Source organism: Physella acuta, unplaced genomic scaffold (genome assembly GCF_028476545.2).
Source record: "Physella acuta isolate Inbredline_101_S28 unplaced genomic scaffold, ASM2847654v3 ptg000490l, whole genome shotgun sequence".
Taxonomy (NCBI): Eukaryota; Metazoa; Mollusca; class Gastropoda; family Physidae; genus Physella; species Physella acuta.
The window spans coordinates 143,987-168,971 of NW_026732009.1; the positions used below are offsets into that span (position 1 = coordinate 143,987).

General features: G+C 40.9%; 1 protein-coding gene across 3 annotated transcripts in view; it reads right to left on the reverse strand.

The window, feature by feature from the left end:
• Window positions 1–24,985, reverse strand: part of LOC131944405 (mitogen-activated protein kinase kinase kinase 3) — a 63,625-nt gene that overhangs the window by 29,459 nt on the left and 9,181 nt on the right. For 2 of the 3 annotated variants that reach the window (XM_059304991.1, XM_059304990.1), the window contains exon 2: window positions 21,941–22,240. In XM_059304991.1, the coding sequence (XP_059160974.1) occupies window positions 21,941–21,995 (55 nt within the window). In that variant the 5' untranslated portion in view covers window positions 21,996–22,240. Of the gene's footprint in view, window positions 1–21,940; window positions 22,241–23,995; window positions 24,286–24,985 lie in introns of those variants that run through there. The other variant, XM_059304992.1, reaches the window with a different exon arrangement.

A 24,985-nucleotide genomic window follows, 5' to 3' on the forward strand; every position in this document is an offset into this window, starting at 1 on the left:
TCCGAAAGTCACGAATGGATCGCTAGGTCTAAAGAGGAATCATTACTTTTTTTTGGGCGTTAACACCAAAACTTCAAAGAAATACGAGGGGGGTGGGGGTGGATATGGAGCAAATAATGCGCACAGATATTTGACGGAACATTTTTGTATGGGTCTTTTGTCACGGAACAAAGTCACGTGTCAATTGTCCTTTGTAAACGGTCACGGTGTTATAGTTAAATATCACGACATTTTTTTTGACGTCACGGTGTTACAGTTAGATATCACGATAGTCGGTGATTATATTATAATTAATACAATTATTCCGTATAGTTAATGGACCAACCCAACACATATACACCATTGATTAGACATACCCAACAAAAAGATTACAAACACGATTGCAACTACCCAACAACTAGACTTGCACAGACAACTAGAACATTTAATGACACGCACTATAAAAACAACTTGAACCACCCAACAAGTACGACCCATCTACATTCCCCCCCCCCCCCCCCCCCAAACGACCAAAAACTCGCCCAAGATTTCCTCCCTCTGAAGTATCCCGTCAAGCGAGGCTGTAAACATTCCACTCATCAAACCCACGAGAAAGTCAAAGATTACGTGAGTGGCCAAATCTATACACGTAAGAAAACACCGCGGACCGTTTAAAAAAAAAAAAAAACCCGAGCATACAAATTTTTACGAGGGCGGTAAAGCACGAAGCCAGCGTTTACAGCGTCATAAAATGTCTATACTTTAACGGCCGTGATCGGCAGCTGGTAGCTGTCTAGTTGGTGGAGTAGCGGGTGTAGCTACAGACGTGTTTAACGAGGGTGTAAAGTAGATGGGTGTTTGAAGTAGATCCGGTCGGTGGAATCGACTCACGAGACAACGACACGGCTACCCACGATAGCTCTGGCGCTCCATCAATGTTTTGTTGGGGGTGAAATGATACCTGAATTATCACACCTGGGTGCAGGAGATACGTGCGGGTAAGGACAGGTTCGGGATGAGCCGCAGATACACAGATAATCCGGCAGATATACAATACCAGGCCCAGGGATATCCCAAACGTCATCAGAAGGGTCTTAGGGGAGAGTGAGACAGGCCAGGCTTTCTGGGATAGTGGGTCATTAATAGACTGAGGTCTGTTTGGGTAGATAGGTGTGGCTGTTAAGTGTGTGTGTAGGGGGAGGGAGGGTGGCGTCTATATGGAGGGGGTGGCCTCTATGTGGAGGAGGTGGCAATGTGTGGGAGGGGGATGGCCTCTAATTATGTGAGGGGAGTCAAAATGTGTGAATAAGGTGGCTGCTGTGTGAGGGGGAGATGGCTATATGGGTGAAAGCTGCACTATGTTTAAGGAAGGGGAGGTTTCTCTCTCTCTCCCCCACCTCTCTCTCTCTCTCTCTCTCCGTGGTGTTGACATAAGGGCTATAAAAAATGTTATGAATAATATTTTACCAATGAAAAGACTTGGCAGACTGTTGTAAGTCTATGAACACACACGGAACACACGACTTAAAATACCATTGTTGTTAAGAGATAAAAGAACGACTAGACATAGTCAGTACATTCACGTTCAGTGTTGTCTTGTTTACTTGACACAAAGCACGGTGACTACGATTTAAATATTAAGGGTAGGTACCGTTAAAATAGTTACATTAGAAATATTAAAGGTAGTTACCGTTAAAATAGTTACATTAGAAATATTAAGGGTAGGTACTGTTAAAATAGTTACACTAGAAATATTAAGGGAAGGTACCGTTAAAATAGTTACATTAGAAATATTAAGGGTAGGTACTGTTAAAATAGTTACATTAGAAATATTAAGGGTAGGTACCGTTAAAATAGTTACATTAGAAATATTAAGGGTAGGTACTGTTAAAATAGTTACACTAGAAAGATTAAGGGTAGTTACCGTTAAAATTGTTACATTAGAAATATTAAGGGTAGGTACCATTTAAATGGTTACATTACCGTATCCAAATAACTACCAGTAGTAATTTCGTTCATGACACGTCACAATTGTGTACAAATTAACAAACCATATCGACTATACCTATATTAAAGTTTATGAGGTGGGGGTGTTTGGGTGTGGAGGCACGAACATTTTCTCCTTGTCAAAATAGGCGCAAGAGACAATACTAATACATTTGAAAACTGTCGTCTTAAAAATTGTACTCATCTTTAAACATTTGCTTTCTTCTAGATAATAAAACAAACAAAAAACATTTTGCCATTCAAAAAGCAAAATTGTGTGTGTGTGCGGCGGGGGGGGGGGGGGGGAGTGAGGGAGGTCGTGTTATTTTCAACATGTGTACTTGAAATTCTGCTTTCTTTGTCGTGTAAAAACACAATCAGGAAATGATGCTTCCTTACAAAGGTCACTCTATCTGTCCAGCATGGGGCAGCGCCCCCCCCCCCCATAAGCTCGGCTGTTGATGTGTCAGAGATTGACGTTAGAGTTATTGTTCCTATTGAATGTATACCGTCTACATTCGATTCGCCAATAAACAATACAGTAAAAATTAAATACGTTAAATTGTTTAGAATGTACTTTTAAAAAAATTCCTTACTATAATTTTATTTAAAACTACAGCCGGAGGCCATTGAAAAGATTAATACGGCTCAGATGTTTTATACTTAGACAGTCACGTATATTCATGAGCTACCGTACAATGCTACATTGAATCTTATTTTTACGTTCCGTATTCATAAAAAAAGGTGTTCTGATTTTTTATATTAAGAAAATATAGAAGGTTGACGATAAAACCTCAGCTGTGGGCCTATGTGGTGTCTGTAGATGACACATACAGGACTCTCGAGGAAATAGAAAACAGTGGCGTAAAAAAAAAACCAAACACAGTTCATACAGTGCTAACAAAAATGTTAGGCTGTATATACCGTAAGGTGACGAACAGATTTCGGGAAATCCCAATTTTTTTCCCTTAGCAAACAAAAGATAATACAAGAATGTGTCCTTTATGTAATGTGTAATCAACAAATAACTATACACCAGAAGGAAGTGATAATGTGTTGAGCTAGTCTACTATGTAAATATTTACTTATTGGTGTATTTCCCAGTGAACTTTGTGATACGCGTGTAACGTTTAGGAAAACACAATCCGGAAAGATGGGTGATGGGGGAAGGTGCGGATGTGGCGAGCTAGGGCTCTGTTGTTTGTTAACCTGCTGTTATCTGGTCACGGGGACAAGCTAATTACCGGGCCTGATTCATGGGGGGAGATTGGGTTACGGAGGATGGGCGGAATAGCCAGTCTACACAACACGTAGGCATGGGAAAACTACGACTGTCTTACAATAGCGGAATTACATTCTTAAAAAATTGAATAAACATTCCTACTGATGGTGTTAATAATACATTGCTGTACTTCATTTAGTTATACTAAGGGGTCGGCGTGGTCGAGTCGGTAAAGCTCATGGTTGCTAAACCGAAAAGTCTCGAGTTCGCGGGCAGATGAGGCTCGTTAGCTGGGGACAGCCACAACTCCACAATCAAACAACTACTGCCTTGTAGTTTGTTCTTGGTTGGACAAGAGGGGGTCCCTTCCAACACTAAAATTAAGAACGAAGAAGAAGTTGTTAGGATTAGCGATAGTTATCGATTATTCCTCACACTCATGCAGCTGAAGGTTCGGATAACGATACTAAGTTTTAAGGATATGGCACGGATATTTAGACGGCGCTGGGGAGCTGTGGTGAGGTTCTCATCGCTTCAGGCCATCGAAGGCGACGTTTCCCATTGACGGCACCTAAACATTTTTTATGAACACGCGTCAAGGCTTTTATCAGCACGGCCTTGTATGCTGGTCTCCCTCTAACACGGTCCTATTGCTGAAGTCTTTCCTCAGATACATTGCTGTATGCTCGTCTCTACTCAGCCCTGTATGCTAAAGTCTCAATACATCCCTGTAAGCTACATCATCCCCTCAATACATCCCTGTATGCAACATCATCCCCTCAATACATCCCTGTAAGCTACATCATCCCCTAAATACATCCATGTATGCTACATCATCCCCTCAATACATCCCTGTAAGCTACATCATCCCCTCAATACATCCCTGTATGCTACATCATCCCCTCAATACATCCCTGTAAGCTACATCATCCCCTAAATACATCCATGTATGCTACACCATCCCCTCAATACATCCCTGTATGCTACATCATCCCCTCAATACATCCCTGTATGCTACATCATCCCCTCAATACAGCCCTGTATGCTACATCATACCCTCAATACAGCCATGTATGCTACATCATCCCCTCAATACATCCCTGTATGCTACATCATCCCCTCAATACAGCCCTGTATGTTACATCATACCCTCAATACATCCCTGTATGCTACATCATCCCCTCAATACAGCCATGTATGTTACATCATACCCTCAATACATCCCTGTATGCTACATCATCCCCTCAATACAGCCATGTATATTGACAGCCCATCATCTCCCTCACCGAAGTACAACATCCGTTATTTCAAGTCATAACATATCTTGTACCCCAAACATAACGTTGTGCGCACTCCAGTAGTGGGTGTATTTTAATAAAAACAGTTTTAAAGGATAATATTGAAATTAACTATTCAGCGCGTCCAGGTGTTTACACTAGACCTAGAAAAATAACAGTGACGTATTTTGTGGGTTTTTTTATCTTGTAGATAAACTGATTAATGTCTAGGTACACACGCTCAGATGAACAAGGCGCGTAGTGTGTTCAGAGAACGTGTTAGACGGCTTAAAAGGTCGGTCAACTACAAAAACTAGGGGTGGTCAGAATAACAGTGACGGTCAACGTTGTGTATCAAAGGTTATATATATATATATATATATATATTTATTTATATATATATATATATATATATATATATATATATATATATATATATATATATATATATAGTGTATCAGTGTTATCAACCATTTAACACTGTTACACACATATATACAAAACGTTCATCAGCTTGACTAGCTGATGAAGATGATGGGGGAAATTCCAAGTGAATTACTGGACGCGGCGCGTTTGTTTTTCTGTAAAATACTTTCTGGTACATACATTGAGACGGATATCCTATCTGACTAATCAGTTTTGACAAGCACTACATTTTATATTCTCTAACCACTGGTTCATTCTCCCTCTATTTGAACAGTTACCCATCTAATATAACCTTAATCTAAAATTTTATTTGAACACCCCACCAGCTATCGACTCCTAATAATCACCAGCCCCTAACCCCCCTAGAAACCATAACCCCACGAGACCACCAGCCCCGGACCCTCACCCCCCGGTTACCACAACCCCAGCAGCCTTTGACCCCCCCCCCTTAACCACAAACCCAACAGCCTTTGACCCCCCCCCCAACCACATCAGCCTTTGACCCTTCCTCCTTAGTCACCTCAACCCCGTGACCCCAGCAGCCTTTGACCCCTCCCCCCCTTAGTCACCTCAACCCCGTGACCCCAGCAGCCTTTGACCCCTCCCCGCCCCCCCTTAGTCACCTCAACTCCGTGACCCCAGCAGCCTTTGACCCCTCCCCGCCCCCCCTTAGTCACCTCAACCCCGTGACCCCAGCAGCCTTTGACCCATCCCCCCCCCGTAACCTCAACCCCGTGACCCCAGCAGCCTTTGACCCCTCCCCCCTTAGTCACCTCAACCCCGTGACCCCATCAGCCTTTGACCCCCATCTAACGTAACGAGTCAGCTAACAACATGACAGCACAGACCTGGGGTCAGCGGTGCACATGCAGGCAGATGAAGGGGGAGAAATTAAGGTCACCGTGACATTTTTACCTGCACCACGACAGATGTGGCCGGCCGTAAAAAATAAACGTCTGGCTCTGGGGGTGGTTGAGTTGGACGAGAACTTTCTAGATAGGTGTTAGAGATGTTGTTATAAAGTTATGTTGTAGAGGTGTTATATAGGTAGTGTTATGGATGTGTTTTTATAGAGGTGTTATAGAGGTATTGTTATAGAGGTATTGTTATAGAGGTGTTGTTATAGAGATAGTGTTAAAGAGGTGATTCTAAATAGAGGTTGTTATAAAGAGTATGCTGTAGAGGTGATATATAGGTAGTGTTATAGATGTGTTTTTATAGAGGTGTTATAGAGGTATTGTTATAGAGGTATTGTTATAGAGGTAGTGTTATAGAGGTGTTGCTATAGAGGTGTTGCTATAGAGGTGTTGTTATAGAGGTAATTCTACATAGATGTTGATATAAAGGTTAAGTTGTAGAGGTGATATTATAGAGGTGATGTTATATAAAGGTAGTGTTATAAAGGTTTTGTTATAGAGGTGATGCTATTGAGGTGTTTCTATAGCGGTGTTGTTTAGGAGGTGTTATGGAATGAAGTCCTTAGGCTATATTGAAAACTTTACGATCACATAATAAAACTCAGTTATCTTTAACTGTTAGCTTCAATACTTATAAGCAAAAATACATGTCAGATATGTTGACATATACTGCCCAGAGCTTCAAGATTTGGAATTGAATGCCCCAAGATTTTATAACCGAATCGTTGATAGCCTACATGTATCACTGTAGCTTAAGATTCCACCCCCCCCCTTCCCCTTCATTTAGGTGCATATAAAAATCTTTTTTTAGTGTGTAGTTTATTTTTCTCTCATTCTATTTAGAATTTAAACAAAGATTATAAAGATTATATGCAGTGCTTTATGTAAAATTTTAAAACAATGATACATCTTTACTTTTAACACCTGCCCATGCCATAGATTAATTTAAACCCCCACCTTTGTAACGAAAATGTACAACACTTGGAAGCAGACTCTACTCTCCAAATGACCATCCCCCCCCCCCCCACCCACCCCTAGGGATCGTAGATTGGTAAATGAACCATTGACGTGACTGGTGGTTAAACTACCCACAACTACATTCACGCAAGCACGTACAGAAACTATTTAATATATCGGTCTTAGGACGTGCACAACATAAATACAACTTTTTAAAAGATCTCCGCAAACTATTTAAACAACAGATATTGAGGTTTAGTCAAATGAAAACGGGTGAGACAAGAATTGATATATACATTATGCTTTACAGGGGAGACAAGCATTGATGTATATTATGCTTTACAGCCTAGCACGACTAGTGTGTACACTATACAGTACATCAAACACCAAGCAATAAATCAAACAAGTGTACCCTACGTAACAGGGAGGTCACTGTGACCCCAACAATGGTTTTATTACACGGCCACATAAAAAAACGGAAGGTTACATATAAATTGAAGAAGTTCCGTCTTCTAATGATGGCTGTACACGGCTGACATTTTGTGCTGTAGTAAAACGGAGTGAAGCGACAGTAATGCTGTCACGTGACCGGCCATAAATTGAACAATACGAGTGGCATAGGGCTAATAATAGCAAAATGCATTAATATCAGACACCCGTTGACAAGCATTTAAAAAAAATAATCCAAAACGCATTTCCTGTCGTCGGAAGGATAATGGGGTTATCTTTCCTCAATAAACCGTTAGGTAAGTTAAAGGGAGTCAGATGCGGCCAATTACGGGTCGGCCCGGGACAAAAGCTGTTATGTTGGTTGTCCGTGTCAGGGGCGATATATTTCCCCCAGTCCCCGGGTGCATAAGTTGTAAGACGCCCCAGGGTGCACAAGTTGTAAGACGCCCCGTGGGTGGGTAATGTTTTCCGTGTGTCAGCCCCGAAAGTGTCCGTGTGGCGGGGTAGGACGACTGAAGCTGTGGTTTCCGTGGCTCAAGTGGTTTCACGCCCAGGTTTTGATGTGCAAATCTTAATGGAAAACAACAGTTACGATGGGATTTAAAACAACACCACACTCGTGAGTCAACACCGTGGGCACACTGGGGAGTCAGACAATGGACAAGCCGAGGGAGTCTAGCTACATGGTAACTTATGTAGGAGAATTGTTTTACATGACAAATGATGTGAGAGAAAAATATGTATAGTTTCACATGACAAACGATGTAAGAGAAATGTATTTAACTGATAAGAGATGAAAGAGTAATGGGTTTTCCTTTCAAGAAAGGGTGAAATATTCACATATTCAACTGATGTATGTGTATTCCCATAACAATGGCATGAAATAACCCGTTAATGCCACATAGGATAAATGCAAAAGCATTAACACGAGAAATCAAGAAAATGTATTATTCTGACAGAAAAATAAAGATAAACTTTTAGCTGTGTTATCTCTAAACCCTGATATATCTCCCCCCCCCCCCCCCCCCCCGTGACGGTGTATGTCACAACCCACAGTACCAGTATTTCAATGAAGACTGAGGCAGACAGGTGTATCGCTATGGTAAGAATGATGGATGTATCTCTGCGACAAGCCAGAAGCTCTCTATATACACCGGCTGTATTTGCTTATATCAAGTAGATTTTTATCTGCACATAAAACCTGTCCACGATATCCGGGTCTTGCCTGCTTGGTCAAACGGTGCACATCGCCTGGTGGAACAAGGTCATCCGCAGGGTCAGGTCAGTCTAGGACAGTCGTGTACGGCATGCAGGTTTACGGTCAGGTCAGTCTAGGACAGTCGTGTACGGCATGCAGGTTTACGGTCAGGTCAGTCTAGGACAGTCGTGTGCGGCATGCAGGTTTACGGTAAGGTCAGTCTAGGACAGTCGTGTACGGCATGCAGGTTTACGGTAAGGTCAGTCTAGGACAGTCGTGTGCGGCATGCAGGTTTATTTAACGGTCAGGTCAGTCTAGGACAGTCGTGTACGGCATGCAGGTTTATTTAACGGTCAGGTCAGTCTAGGACAGTCGTGTGCGGCATGCAGGTTTATTTAACGGTCAGGTGAGTCTAGGACAGTCGTGTGCGGCATGCAGGTTTATTTAACGGTCAGGTGAGTCTAGGACAGTCGTGTGCGGCATGCAGGTTTACGGTCAGGTCAGTCTAGGACAGTCGTGTGCGGCATGAAGGTTTATTTAACGGTCAGGTCAGTCTAGGACAGTCGTGTGCGGCATGCAGGTATATTTAAGTCTAACAGGGTTTAACAGTGACACAGTTTAAGGGTTTTGAGTTAGCTTTCACGAAATATATCTACATTATTTAGCGGCCCAGTTTATTAATGTAAAAATTCGAGCTATTTTAAGTACTGTTTTAAAATTTCAAAATTTGCTGTAGCAAAACGTATAACAAAATAAACGACGTCTTTAAACAATGACACCAGAAGTAACATCTAACCTGATGAAACCAACAGTGGCGCTGCCTCCCAGAAATGACAGCGGCTCTAAAGTACGGACCCGGCGACCCCACGACTCCCCTTCTGGTGTCTGGCAAGGTCAGAGACTTGACGGCCACTCTAAGCGAGGGTTCTGCGCTAACGAATGACTCTGACACTGTGTCGTAATGTACACCTCGGTCATTGAGACAAGTCACGAATTTATTGCGGCTTCAGCAGTCAACCCCCACCCCCCCCACACACACACACCAATACACAAATGTCACAGCAATGATCGCTATTAATCTACGACCTCTTCAACACGCAAACACATATACAAAGATTCACTAAATTTATTGCCATTTAACTCCAACCCCCTCAACACACATACAGAGACTCGACGGATTTATAGCCAATTTAAACAAAGAGAATATAAACGTCACCAAACAGAGACAATATTTAATAACACGCCTTGAATGAGGGCTCATAAGGGAAACGACGTAAATAAAAGCATGACACTGGTTTTATTGGAGAAGTATGTATGGTCCATGAGCTACACTAAAGACACACGGAGCCACCAGTCAGTCACTAAGGACACACGGAGCCATCAGTCAGACACACGGAGCCATCAGTCAGACACACGGAGCCACCAGTCAAGACACACGGAGCCACCAGTCAGACACACGGAGCCACCAGTCAGACACACGGAGCCACCAGTCAAGACACACGGAGCCACCAGTCAAGACACACGGAGCCACCAGTCAAGACACACGGAGCCACCAGTGAGACACACGGAGCCACCAGTCAGACACACGGAGCCACCAGTCAGACACACGGAGCCACCAGTCAAGACACACGGAGCCACCAGTCAAGACACACGGAGCCACCAGTCAGACACACGGAGCCATCTGTCAGACACACGGAGCCACCAGTCAGACACACGGAGCCACCAGTCAGACACACGGAGCCACCAGTCAGACACACGGAGCCACCAGTCAGACACACGGAGCCACCAGTCAGACACACGGAGCCACCAGTCAGACACACGGAGCCACCAGTCACACACACGGAGCCATCAGTCAGACACACGGAGCCACCAGTCAAGACACACGGAGCCACCAGTCAGACACACGGAGCCATCAGTCAGACACACGGAGCCACCAGTCAGACACACGGAGCCATCAGTCAGACACACGGAGCCATCAGTCAGACACACGGAGCCATCAGTCAGACACACGGAGCCATCAGTCAGACACACGGAGCCATCAGTCAGACACACGGAGCCATCAGTCAGACACACGGAGCCATCAGTCAGACACTAAGGACACACGGAGCCACCAGTCAGACACACCCCATGTTGCCTGCCATAATAAACTCCCCAGTGTTCCGTGTACCATGCGAGTCTAAAATTTCCCAGAATTCTATTGATGGCTTACATGTTAATCCCCTCCAATAATGTCAAACCACGTCTACTTAAGTGACATTACCAATATAAAAAAAACATTGCTTGTGATATTTCTATTTCTTACTCTTTTTTTTTTTTGCACCGTAATATCAGCAAATATTTTCTTTTCTAGAGCTCCGCCGAATCTCCGTGGAAAGATCCGTGTTTGCCAAGAAAGGAATGCGCCGGTATTATTGAATTTATTGAAACAAGATACCTAGCTTCGATTGAAGTATTTTTTAAATTGCAAGCACAATCGATGACACACACACACACACACATTCACACTTATACACGCATTATATATTTTTAAGAGACGAAACAAACTAGTTTTTTAAAATGAATATTACGCTTCATAAAAAGGAAAGAATATACATATAAGAACCTTTATCAATAAAATGCTTTTTAAATGCTGTGAAAATAAGAAAATAAAACTATTTTTTTCGTAGATATAATAACTGTGTATCTGATTCTAAGAAAACAAGTTTGCTTTACTTTCTTATTTTTATGCAATTTAAGAAATACATCTAAAAGTTCGTTTGTTTGTCGCTGTTCATGTTTTTAAGAACAATCAGCACCAAATGCATGATTTCCATTCCATTCTTTAATTAAATAGACACCCCACAGGACTAGAAATATTTGCTTTAAACACAATCGGTAGCTTGTGATCTTAACAAACGACAAAATATCTGCCCCTTCGATGGGCCCTCAGGTGTAAAAGTATCCGTGAAGTCACCTCAGTCCCCTGGCTGATTCAGTAATCGCTACTACTTAATCACGTTACACCCCCTCCCCACCCCTACAAAAACGAGTCTTTAAATTATTTTATAGGACTAATTTAATATTTAATTAGATTAAAAATTAAAATTTTCTTGTGCTGCCGTTGGAAATCAAATTGATTTGAAACAGGAAATGATTTAAAACTGCGTTGCACGATTTGTCCACAAACCTACACACAGACAGACACTATCAACCAAACAAAAACCGAAAAAAAAACAGTCATGCCTAATAGCGAGCTACAGATATAATGGTATACATTCATATAACACTTTTACAAGGACCATACAGCCAATTGATATAACGGTATGTATTCGTATAACACTTATACAAGGACCATACCTGACCACATGCAACTGATACATACATGACCATTAGACTACATGCCCATAAGCACCTCTGCCATCCTTTTTTATCTAGACAAAATGTGATGAGACCGACTACATGAATAGGTGATCTGGCCGGTGAAATAGGTCAACGGCAAGATCAAGGTAACAAGGTATTGAAAAAAAAATATATGTAGATCAATATTTTACTGTAATCGAGATTAAGTAAAGAGGTTTATGTGTATCGATCTAGAGATCATTGGGAAAACCCGATCGTTGGATCGTGTTTTCTCTCTGACAGCAAATAAGGGGGGAAGGGGGTCTGTCTAGTCAAGCATGAGATTTGAGATATGTAGCTTTAATCATACACTCGGGCAAAGTGTTGTTAGCTAACCCATAATTATCAATGAATCAGACAGGTAGATGATAGCTAGGTTCGTATAGAAACGTGTGAAATTAAATATACATATTGGTGGGGTTTGTTGTTTAAATATTCAGAATATTTACGTGGTAAAATTCACTAATCAGACACCACACACCAATCCACTGGTCTAGTCGCTAGAGCCTTTATACATTTTAGATGGTGTGGCTGTAGACACCACACACCAATCTAGTGGTCTAGTTGCTGAGCCTTTATACATTTTAAGATGGTGTGACAGTCAGGAGACACCCACACACCAATCTAGTGGTCTAGTTGCTAGAGCCTTTATACATTTTAAGATGGTGTGACAGTCAGGAGACACCCACACACCAATCCAGAGGTTGTGTTATGGCGCAATAGGTCAGACGAGGGAGGACACAAATTCAAACCGCCTCCAATGTTTTACAACAAGTATCTCAGACGACGCACAGGTGCACTAAACTGTCGTGTGTTACAAGGGTGAGTAATCGTGGACAAGTGCATGAGGCAACACGAGGTACTTAACGAAACAAGACAGATATCAAACACAAAGCTCAATGAGTATTGTTTACTGATTTCTAGTGACATAAAGTAAAGAAAGCGATAGACACACATTCACATATAACACGCCAAAATCACGTGTTTCACATTAGCAATGTCACGTGAAGGTTTAAAGACCTCCCATCCCCTCCCCCATCCCTTCTTGTTAAGAGACCTATAGGATCCTGTTACACAAAATGTTAGCTTCACATTTTATTGAAAGAGGTGATGACATCATGCAGGATAAGGTGGCTTCACATTATGATAGTGACGTGGTGGTTGTTTCATGCGGATCGTGGTTGCTACACTATGAAATTGTTGCTTAAAAAATTAAGGTGGCTTCACATTATGATAGTGACGTGGGGATTGTTTCATGCAGAGGGGTCGGCGTGGTCGAGTCGGTAAAGCTCATGGTTGCTAAACCGAAAAGTCTCGAGTTCGAACCCTCGGGCAGATGAGGCTCGTTATCTGGGGACAGCCACTCTTTAGGAGAGACAACTCCAAAATGTAAACAACTGCTGCCTTGTAGTTTGTTCTTGGTTGGACAAAGGCTATGGAAGCAAATCCAAAAAGAAAAGCAGGCTGAAATCGGAGTCAATGGCCTCAATGGCGCATAACCTGTTGACACGTAACGCTTAATTGTGTTGGAGACGTGGTCGAGTCGGCAAAAAAAAAAAAAAAAAAAAAAAAAAGAACCTCATGGTTGATAAATTCGAATAGTCGAGTTCAAACCCACTGGCAGATAAATCTTGATCCCCTTCAACACTAATAATTAAGAACGAAGAAGAAGAAGAAGAAAGTTTCATGCAGATCGTGGTTGCTACACTATGAAATTGTTGCTTAAAAAATTAAGGTGGCTTCACATTATGATAGTGACGTGGGGATTGTTTCATGCAGATCGTGGTTGCTACACTATGAAATTGTTGATTAAAAAAAAATTAAGGTCGCTTCACATTTTATTTACGGGTTGCTTGTAAAAAAAAAACGTGACACTGAAAAAAATTCGCAAGAACAATTATTTTTTTCTAAAACCCCACATGGTTTCAACAACACAGACGTCTGCCATTGCTCATATACAATTTTCTACTACGTACACAAGAGGTCTCACGATACTGTTTACCATCAGCTTAAGACAGTTTACACCCTTGGTTTTTATACATCCAACATTGACTCTATACACCCATTATATGCTTGGTTTTATGACCGACCGTATATTCACACTAGTCTCTCAGTCCCACGTCCAAAGTTACTTTGAAGCTCAGTGGATAAATAGCGGGGGGATCAAAACAATGGTCAACAACAAAGCTACACTCCATAGTAAACAGACACCAACAGGCCGGACCGGTTGGGCTGGAGAGTCTCATTACAGTGTGGTGACGTAGTCGGACCCGGAGGTGGTGACTAGGCAGGGGAGATAAATTAGTTCCAATAGAGCTAGATCGCTGTTAGGTACTTCTAACACAAGCATGGCTAGATCGCTTTTAGGTACTTCTAACACAAGCATGGCTAGATCGCTTTAACTGAGGTACTTCTAACACAAGCATGGCTAGATCGCTTTAACTGAGGTACTTCTAACACAACCATTGTTAGATCGCTATAACTCAACGTACTCGCAACGTAGCCCGAAAATATTTACATATTTTCATACATTTTTCTGATACACTAGTAAAATTAACCCACCCACGAGTCTCCGGTCAAGTTTCCAAACACCGACACCACCACCAACAAATTTGCTGACTACTTTATTAATTTTATCTCCCTTATTCAAATAATACAATTAGAAATGAGAAAATAAACATGCTCGTTATTTCTTAAGTGAAAACCCAGCTAAAAAAATCGAAAGCAGAAAACCATTGAAATAAACTACTAACCAATTTGATTAAACTGTAAAATAGCAATGTACAGTTAATTGTATGTCTATCACTGTTCACATAGGGTGGCAAATTTTCCTTATAAAATTGTTATTTTTATATCTGCGATAAAACTATTTAAGAGAGCCGCAATAAAACTTTGACACAGCATAAAAACAAGACTGAAGTACATATTCACACTTGTAACTGAAATTTTTGTATTCACACAAGGAACACATAGTGACACCTGCATTGGGTGAACGTTAAACCAGAGGAGACATTGGAGTTTGGCAATGACCTAAAAGGCATTAATTTCAAGCGCGTGATGCTTCTAGCTAAGACAGATGTCTGGTTACCACAGTAGATACAACACTTTCTTTAATACCTATGTATCTCACATCTTTAGCTGAAAATTTCCTTTACTGCTTTAATGTATTTTTTCTGGTTCACTTATCAATTCATCTTCAGAAAATCCCCCCCCCCCCCCCCCCCCGGTTCTGACAACACTTCTAAGCCTGAGCATGTTAGCCCCAGCCTGAGATATCTCCCTCCGTGGTTATCGCGTCCACGATCGTCCAACACGGTCGGCGATGGTGCTGACGTCAGCATGACTGGTCGTTACACCAAGGACGTTAGAAAACGTTACAACATAACGGCGCTACTGTAAATAAGTTAAGTGGATATCAGCACCTACTCTACTCATCTGCACACATTCACATGTATTCTCCAACCCAATCGCTATGCACAGATTCACATGTAATATCAACCACATACCTAGGTGCACAAACGATACACCCACACATATAGTATTCAACTCTAAACATTTACATAAATGCTCTAATTATCTAATCGAATACGTACCAAGACATACACATACACTCTCACTACTCCCTACTCACATTCATGGCATACATAATCTCCAATCCATTACCTATGTACATATTGTACACATAAATCCCCCACCATGACACGTGTGTACACGCTCACGTGTACACATATATCACGAGTGTCAGATTTACGACGTGAAAATTAATGTGATTTTTACCTCGATTAAGCCAGAGGAAATAAAAGGCAAGGAGCAATAAATAAAACCTGTTTATCTTATTAGCCACGGAATATATTTACTATTTTTACAGTAGGGGCAGATTAGAAGCGAAAGCTCAAGAAGGGGGAACAGGAGCTGTGAAAACCATCCGTCATATTAATATTAGAATTGTAATTCAATTTTTTTTATGGAGATAAGGTAAGGTATGCTAAGTCGGGATTTAGAAGTAACGCTTTCATTTCTTTGATTAGTAGCATTCTAAATAGACAGGGTAGTGGTATTCCCGCTACATGGGGTACTACAATTCTAACCCCATAGGGTAGTGGCATTCTCGCCGTACTAATTACCAAGGCAAATATTCTCATTGCTAATACCTATTGCAATACGCTTAATATGTAAGAAAAGCTGAAGTATTCTAGAAAATAGAATGTAACAAAAGAATAAATCTAATAGCTTTTCGACATAAAATTTTCGTCAGATTATACAAATTTTAAAAAAAATGGGAGAATGCAGTTGAACGTTCCTAAAGATATTCCACATATGGAAAGTAAGAGGGCACGTCTGAAATGTATAAATATGTGAATTACACCGTCTCAATATTTAAGCCTATTCTTCAATCCCAGGGCCATTCACCCGGGCGCGACACGGGGGCGATGAGATAATGCCGAGGGTGGGCCCACACGCCGAGTTCGTCTGTTTGAACAAACCCCCAACGTCGCTGGTGATACAACACCGGCCAGTGGGCTGAAATCACGAGTGTTAAAACATCGGCCTGACCACATCACGAGTGTTAAAACATCGCCCTGACCACATCCCTCTACATTCTCAACATTAACTGCGTCGCTAATGACCACGACAATTAGGTGCTAAATGATGCTCGTTTTCATTTCTTCAAAGTTTGTTGCTCAGTTATACACTGTGTGTGTGTGTGGTCTATATCTATATATCTATATATACAGAGATATAGATATACAGATATAGACATATAGACATAGACCACACACACACACACACACACATATATATATATATATATATATATATATATATATATATATATATATATATATATATATATATATATATATATATATATATATATATATATATATATATATACATACACACATATTTACACATTGCTTGTTTCTCTCAAGGCCTATCAAATGAACACATATCATTATGTAGTCTCAACTTGAATGAAGCCCTTACAAAGCGCAAAAACAGACCTTCAAAACGTCTTGCATAAGAAAGCGGTTGCTAAAAATATCTATTTTTGCATAATAACCGCAACCTTGAAAGTCGGTAAAAATAATAATTACCAGCAAGGCAAGTTGGCAGCAATAATGTATCAAATGTTTGCACATTATTGTGTACGATGGTCTATTCAAAGCTGTTCAGCTGTAACGATTTCGGTACATAGGCGATTTAACCCAGTAGAAATGGTTGATGTATGGCGCGGTGTTTAGCCTAGCGTCGTGTCGGGGAAAGTTTGGCTCTATCAGTAGAATGTCAAATAAATCAGATTAGAAGATGGAAACTTAGCTAACTCGACATTAAACCACGGTAAATCAAAACAAGCCTTTAATTCTTCTGCTGCTCCGCGTCTTTTGAACCTTTTTAAGTGCTGCCCTGGTGCGCACTGCTGGTGGATGTGCGCACCGCTGGTACCAGAGTGCGATGCACGTTTGGTTTTTTTAAAAGATCATCAAAGGCAAGTCGCATGTGGTTTGGACAAGCGCTGTTTAGACTGTTTCCACTCCAGAGATGTCTATTAACTCTCTGGGTTCAACTCCACTGAGGTAAATGTGGGAAAAACAGAGGGGAAAAAAAAACAGGTCTAGCAATGAAAAGCCGTTTGTTCTGGAGCTTCCTTTAACAAAGAAAATATTTCTTACTAGACTCTAGTTACGGTAAGGCTTCTATCCAACGCTACTTGGTTCCGCCAAAGCTTAGGGTCTATATCTACCGTACAACCCGTCCCGCCCAGTGACTGGTTATGTAAAATAGAATCAAATCCATCCTGCTGAGTATCGAGATGTGTAACATTTTAAACACTGGGCTTCTTGCACAAACCAGCCATAGAAAACATGTCGGGAAATGTATCATTGGATGCGAAGGGGGCTTATACTTGTCGGTTACACCCGTCAAATTATATAAGCTGCACTTTTACAAGCTCTAAGCAGATAACTGAAAAATCTGTCACGACACTCGGTTGTCGCCCCTGTCAGGGTATCCATCCGTAAACAACAACTGTAAGACGGCCCACCCCGGCCTTTATGGAGACACAAATCTCCACTCATTCAAATTTTGCTGTGTCACTGGACTTTTGCTGATACTGATAGACGAAGCGTAACACTTTATTTATCTCAAGAGTAATACACAGCAACTAGTCATCAAGAGGAGGGTCGATATTTGAGAACTAAATCAAGTCGGATTTGTGTACGAGCGCGCAACAAAAGAATACAACCCTGATCGAAGCCGATTCATTTTCTCTATCGATGAATCCGGCGACCTCGAAAAAAAAAATCCGACTTTTTAATCCGCAGTGACCTACAGAAGAAGCGGGGCAACACATGTCTAAGAGAAACATTTATTTTTGGTGGAGGGAAAAAATGGGCCGAGGTTCGAAGCGCAGGATGCAGAACAAGATCTCTGATTACTGGGGGAGGGGGTGTAACGGGGGGGGGGGGGGATACGAATAGATGAAGATAGAGGATAGGAAGGGAGGATAAAAGATAGGAAGGGAAGATAGAGGATAGGAAGGGAAGATGAGGAAGAACCGACCGAGACTAAATAAAATGCTGTCCCCGTTACGATGATTTAATCTTTAAGGTTTGTTTGCACACCCTCTTATCACACGAGTCAAGTATATTTTTAAAATTCAATCATTTAGATTAGCCCTTAAGGTGATATAAGAATTCTTGTATTTGTAGTATTTCAGGAAGGGGATATTTATAAATCCTGCAATCTTTAACCGTTTGCATAATTTTTTTTTTTACTTGTGAGATCTTTAATATAATCTGGTAGTTGATATGGATTTTTGTTGAGAGATTAATTCGTTACAAACAACTATTCCGATAGGATTAACTGCAACACAACTAACACGAAAATAATAAATAAACAGCCTTCTTTAAAAAAAATCTGATGCGAATGTTAATCAACTGATGCGAATTTTAATCAAGTGATGTGAATTTTAAAGTTAGAATGACAAAAAGTTGTATTTACTATGTCACCAAAAAAAAAAGGAACTATCACATCAGTGCTAAAATAGAGCCGACAGAGAGAAAAAGGGAACACGGCGTTATTGTTGTAGAGTTTTTTAAAAAAGATATGACCTAATATCACATGTCAACTTGAATGTCTGAATGCAAGTTTTGAATGATATTATATTTATAATAAGCAACACTGGGTTTGTCAAAAACGAAACTAAGTCATGCGACAAGAGAGATTATGTCTTTGTGTCTTTATAAGCTAAATAAAGGGGCTGAATTTGTAAGTGGCCACCCGGGTTGCTCAAAATATCAGAGGAAACTAAATCAAAGAGCGCTTGAATATTTGGATTAATCCTTTTCGTATCTGTTCTAGCGTCAAACAGCCCTCTACCTAATACGTCGTGGTAAAAGGGAACCATGACGCAGTGTGTAAACCATAGCAGAACCGCTTGTTATGAATCGATTAACAACCAGTCTTCCACACCGATGACTGCGTGGGTACCTAAAAACGTATTGAACCAGTACCAGGGACTTTACAACATGAACCAGCACTTCTTCATTAAAAATTCTTTTTCACGGCATTTCTAAAGAAAGTTACTAATCAAAGCACAAGCTGAACTTGGCGAGAGAGCTCAAGTACTTGAGTGTGTGGCGTAACTCGGTGAAATGGTAGGGGGTGTTTTGTGGACTTTTCAATGGCGCACCTCATAATAGCAGCACCCCCTGCAAATCACTTAATCGTAGCACCCCCTGAGTGTGTGATAGTATTACCATTTGTACCGCATATGAAAAATCAATATAATAGTAATACCCCTGCACTTTAGACATTTATCACCACGGCAGATACCCCAAATGTTAATACCTCAACAACCAAGTAGTCAGCACTGCAAAGTACGACAGACTTACTACTGGACATTAAACTATTGGCGCCATACTGTCATACTACACGGACTTAACCCGAAAGTAAAGAACGCTTAGGTGACGCACACAATAAACAACTTGGCCACATCTATTTCTATGCTAATACAATGGCCAGATCAATATTGGGGAAACTGTGTTAAGAGAAAATCAAGAGATCTTGACATCTGTGCATATTTTTCATCGTAAACAACGGCGACAGAGTACATAGTAATTAGATGGGGAATTGGGGTGTAGATGAAGCTTAAGCTTCGCGGTTGAATGGAAAAGTGTTCTAAAAATAGACGATTAGAAAGGCCAAGTCTGACACCTACATATGTGCACTCTACACACTTAGTACCGGACGTACCACGGCCGGATATACAGGATCCGTCCATAGAAAAAATACGAGACACATAGGCGCACTAAAGACAAGTTGTGCTTTCAAACTATACTTGGTTAGCGTGCTATTTTTTTATTTACTTAAAGACTACTAAACATAACCTTTACAACACTAGACAAGCTTTGAATTTAAACATCAATGGTAGAGTGAAAAAAAAAACTAGTAATTGAGTTGGGTAAAATCAGTCGAAAAGGAGGCGGAAGCAGAAGAATGACGAAGCCTGAAGTGAAAAGAATAAGTGCAGACCGCTGGCAAAGTGTATTCTCCGTACTTCATAAGGCGAGGGAACAGTTATATGAAGAAAACGCGCTTGCTTGGAAACCGTTTAGATGTTTTGTAACTATTAACCCCTTTTGTTTTGCAACTATTAACCCCCGCACCGCGTAAAATTATCCAGCTGTAAGATATAAGCGATTGCTTTATTCTAGTTTAAACAAGCCATTGCATATCAGAATATTTAAGCAACGAAACAACAAACACGACATAATATAACAACATGCACTTTTGCTAGTCATAACCGTCACATTTACTTCCGTGTTGTGTATCACGTGACCAGAATTTCTGAAACCTTTCCTAAGTTATCCTACACATGCTAAATCAAAACTGCTAGAAAGCAGAGAATAGGAAGAGTGAGTTGTTTAATTTATTGATGAAGTGTATTATCAATTTTATTTTATGAGCGCAGTCGACTCATTTAATGACCTCGTGGATGAACAGAGTTGTCCGTTATTGTTACAGCCAAGGGCACTTAAGCCAACTAATTGAATTAAGCAACTCGTGTCAATCATTTTATTTCCCCACCAGCCACTGTAGAGTATTTAGACGCTCGATAGATATTTATCTGGCATAAAGTAGCGTCAACTTTGTTTGACCTCTGATTTAAAATTTAAAGTAGCGTCTAATGTAAGCAGAAGACTGATCAGATAGCCCAGAATGTAGGTCGCGTGCAAGTGGGCGCAGGACACAAAGCGTTGGTCAGTCATGTCCTGCTTGTCGAGGACCTGGTCAGGGGTGTGCGTGTTTTTACAGTCAAATAATGAGCTCAGTTACACTGTGTAGCAGCACATACTGCAACGCTACTGTTATTATTTGATTCAAGGTGTTAAAAGCATTACTGTTGTCACATGGATTAGCCCTTCCAACCTCCACAGCATAACGCTAGCGCAGCTACCGATTAATTTTATTTAAGTAGACGATACCTATAATTCGGAGAAATAGACAGCAACCTGACACTGTGTAAAATATTAATATAAAATCCGGTAACCTATATGATAGCCCAAGTTTTTGTGTAAACCGCGAAAACAAGAAACATGACGTCGGAAAAGTAATGACGCCATTTTGACATCATTACTTTTGTATTAGTCACTTGTCACGTCATGATTCTTTGTGTTGCTTTTTCCAGATTTCTGTACGTCATCCCGATGTTTATGTAAGAAATTTGACACAACTTATCCATAGCATTGGGCATACACTCGCTACTGACAACACTAATCTTATACTTTTTTTTTTCAGATTTATGCTTTACAAAACAAATGCCAATTTTTAGAAAATGATTTTATCAACTAATGCCGGAAGCTAGATGAAAGGGTAGTGTACAGTTAGGAACGGTACAATTCCATAGTGAGTTAATATGTGACGATGGAAAACTTACACTTTTTTTTTTGTTATACAAGACAGGTAAGTTTGTCCTACAATACGATGGACATGCATGTGCAAACTTAAGGTGATACATGAGTTTATTTCTCCCCCGAACTGGACAAACAAATAAACCACGTGACCTTTATTTGACCACAATTTTTTAAAATTGTAGTTGCGTGTGTCTCAAGCAGTGAGTGGTGCGGGCCAAACGATGACTTACCATTTAGATCTTTATCCATCCTGGCAACTCCGTCCACAGGTTTCTCCCCAGTCATGGACAGAGTCTCCACGCTAGTTCCGTCAGTGAAAGGGAACACATGATTTAGGTAAGTGTCTGTTCAGGTTTAATCCAACAGTGAAAGGGAACACATGGTTTAGGTAAGTGTCTGTTCAGGTTTAATCCAACAGTGAAAGGGAACACATGATTTAGGTAAGTGTCTCTAGAGGTTTAATCCAACAGCCGCTACATCCTGGCTCGCTCGCTGGACACGGTATTCGACTGGACGTTGTCATGGGCGCTCTGGGGAATACAGAACAGAGAGATGAAATATCTGGGGACTACAGCACAGATAGATCAGATATCTGGGGAACACAGCACATAAATCACATATCTGGGGAATGTAGCACACATATCAAATAACTGTGGAATACAGTAAAGATGTATCAAATAACTGGGAAAAAGAGCACAGCTATATCAAATATCTGGGGAATAAGCATATATACATCTGGGAAATAGAGGACATTTAAGGAATACAGCGCATACACATATATTTAAGAAAATGAGCATATTCAAGTGGGTCATATAGACTCAGCAGGGGTCTCCAAACTTTTCAGTCCGAGGGCCGCATTAACTATCAAATATTAGTTCGGGGGCCAGAGTTTCTTCCATGCATCTCTTTGGGGTGGCGGTGTCCCCCGTGCCCCCCTCCCCAACGAAATATAATTTATATGGAAATATATACACATTTTAAAATCCCCCCCCCCCCTCCAGGAGAAAAAGTCTGAAAGAAACACTGTCGGGGGCCGACAACACACTCGAGGTCCAAGTTTGTTCTCTTTGGGCAAGCACAAAAACCCACCCGCTATTTTTTGAACTTGTCTCTAAGGAAGTCATTTGCATGCAATTCAATGACCTCCATCTGCAGTTCATCTGGGCAACTGGTTACATTTGCTTCGAAAGGGTTTTGAAACAGTCTCACTTCATCTGCCTTTGAATCCTAGTCAGAAAACCGCTACTGAAACTGCATCTGGAGGTCTTTTGTGATCTCGCATGCAAATAATGTGGACATCTCAGCTGTTGCTTCAACCATGAAGACAATGCACTGCTGAAAGTGTGAAAGTTCGTCAAGTTGTTGCCCTGTACTTGTTCCAAAAACATGGAACAACTGTCTTGCGACTCATCCATTGCAATTGAAACATTGTGAAACTTGTTTTCGCTATTTGAGTCATAATGTCTGCAACACGGAGGGCAGTGGTATTTGCACCCAAAGCTCATATTTAAATTGTTTTGAATTTTCTGAACAAAGTTCCTCAGCCACTTCTAAAAACATTTTTTTCAGTGAACAAAAAGATCTCCGCGGGCCGGATGAGAGGACCTCGCGGGCCGCATCCGGCCCGCGGGCCGTAGTTTGGAGACCCCTAATATAGAGGGAGGGAGTAGGATGTAAACATACTTCCGGAACTAGGTTTTTACGTTCCGAGGCAGCCTTAAAAAGTATATTCGCAATGCATGTCTGTGAATACATTAAAATAATGTAACTTGTTTCTGTTGTATAGGCAATGTGTATTATACCATAACAATCGGTGCTAATCCTGAGAAATGCGCAAACAAAACAAAAAATGAGGAAATACAATCTATGCTAATACACTTTAATCTTGTCACACTTCGTGGAAAATGTTTTATTATGCGACAATGTTCCTGTAGTCATTCTTTGCTAACGTCTATATATAACTGATCGAGTTAGAGAAAATAAATTCCCTTGCGCACACTTTTGTGCGCAGTTTTCCGCTGTCCATTTTTTTCATTTGCGCATCTTTCTGGTCACCGCTGCGAGCAACAGTCCAGTGATAGATTACGTCCACTGACACGAGGCTCGGACACTAGCTTCGCCTGGAGTGTGTTTCAATCCTCACTTCCAAGTTTACTATTATGATATCATACAATTTTTAAAAAAATCACAAGAGAGGTGGACCCTGCATCAAACAAGTTGTCAACATTTCAAGTTTCGGATCCTATGACCGGAAAATGTTTAAATCGCTAAAAAAATACACACACAAAGGATTACATCTGATCCTGGAATAGAGAGAAAAAAAAACAGCAGAAATCTCCACAGCCAAGTAGCAACAAAGCCGGCGTCAGAGTGGAGCAGCCAGGGACCATACAGTGACATAAAACAGGAAGGTTTCTGCCCATTTGACAGGTCTAATGGGGAAAAAAAATAGTTGAAAGGTGAATGAACAACGAGGTAGGGTTAAACGCAGATTGGAAACATGCACCGTTTTACAATTTTCTCTTGTCTTTACGTTGGGTAGTTTTATTACTGGATTTCCCCTTTATCTTGTTTTTTTTTTATTCAACTGCCTTTTTTTTTTTAACTTTTATTCAGAAGTGTTTTTTTTTTTTTTTTTGGCGTCTAGAATTTATAATCTCTTGGATAAAATCTTCATTCCAGCAATTCCTACCGCGATTGTTATACACATAAGAACATTCTGGTGTTAGAATAACTATATTACTTGAAATCGATAAATTTCATCCGGTGTTAGGAATGTCTACAATGGTTATCTTGAGTTGAGAGATAGCGCTGTGCCGGTGGGTCAAAAGACAGCACTTGATAAGCCCATCTAGTGAATACGTTCTTTTGTTCCCGGGCCGTGGCCTAACTTTTACTTGGAATTCCCGAAGGTTAAATGGGACATTAGGCTCAGCACATCAAACGTCACGGACATTTTTATACACATAACGCGGTCATTTTTTTTTAAAGACACGTAAAACACGAACTTCATTGTCATGGACGGCTGAAATAAGGCAAGCACTACTGTCAATATTAAACTCTGGACGGCCAAAACAAGGCAAGCACTACTGTCAATAATATACTCTTGACGGCCAAAGTAAGGCAAGCACTACTGTCAATAATAAAATCTGGACGGCCAAAACAACGCAGGCCCTATGTCAGTAATAACTTCTGGACGGCTATAACAACTCAGTCACTAACGTCAATAATAAACTGCCTCAACAATGCAAGCCCCACTGTCAACCATAATAAGC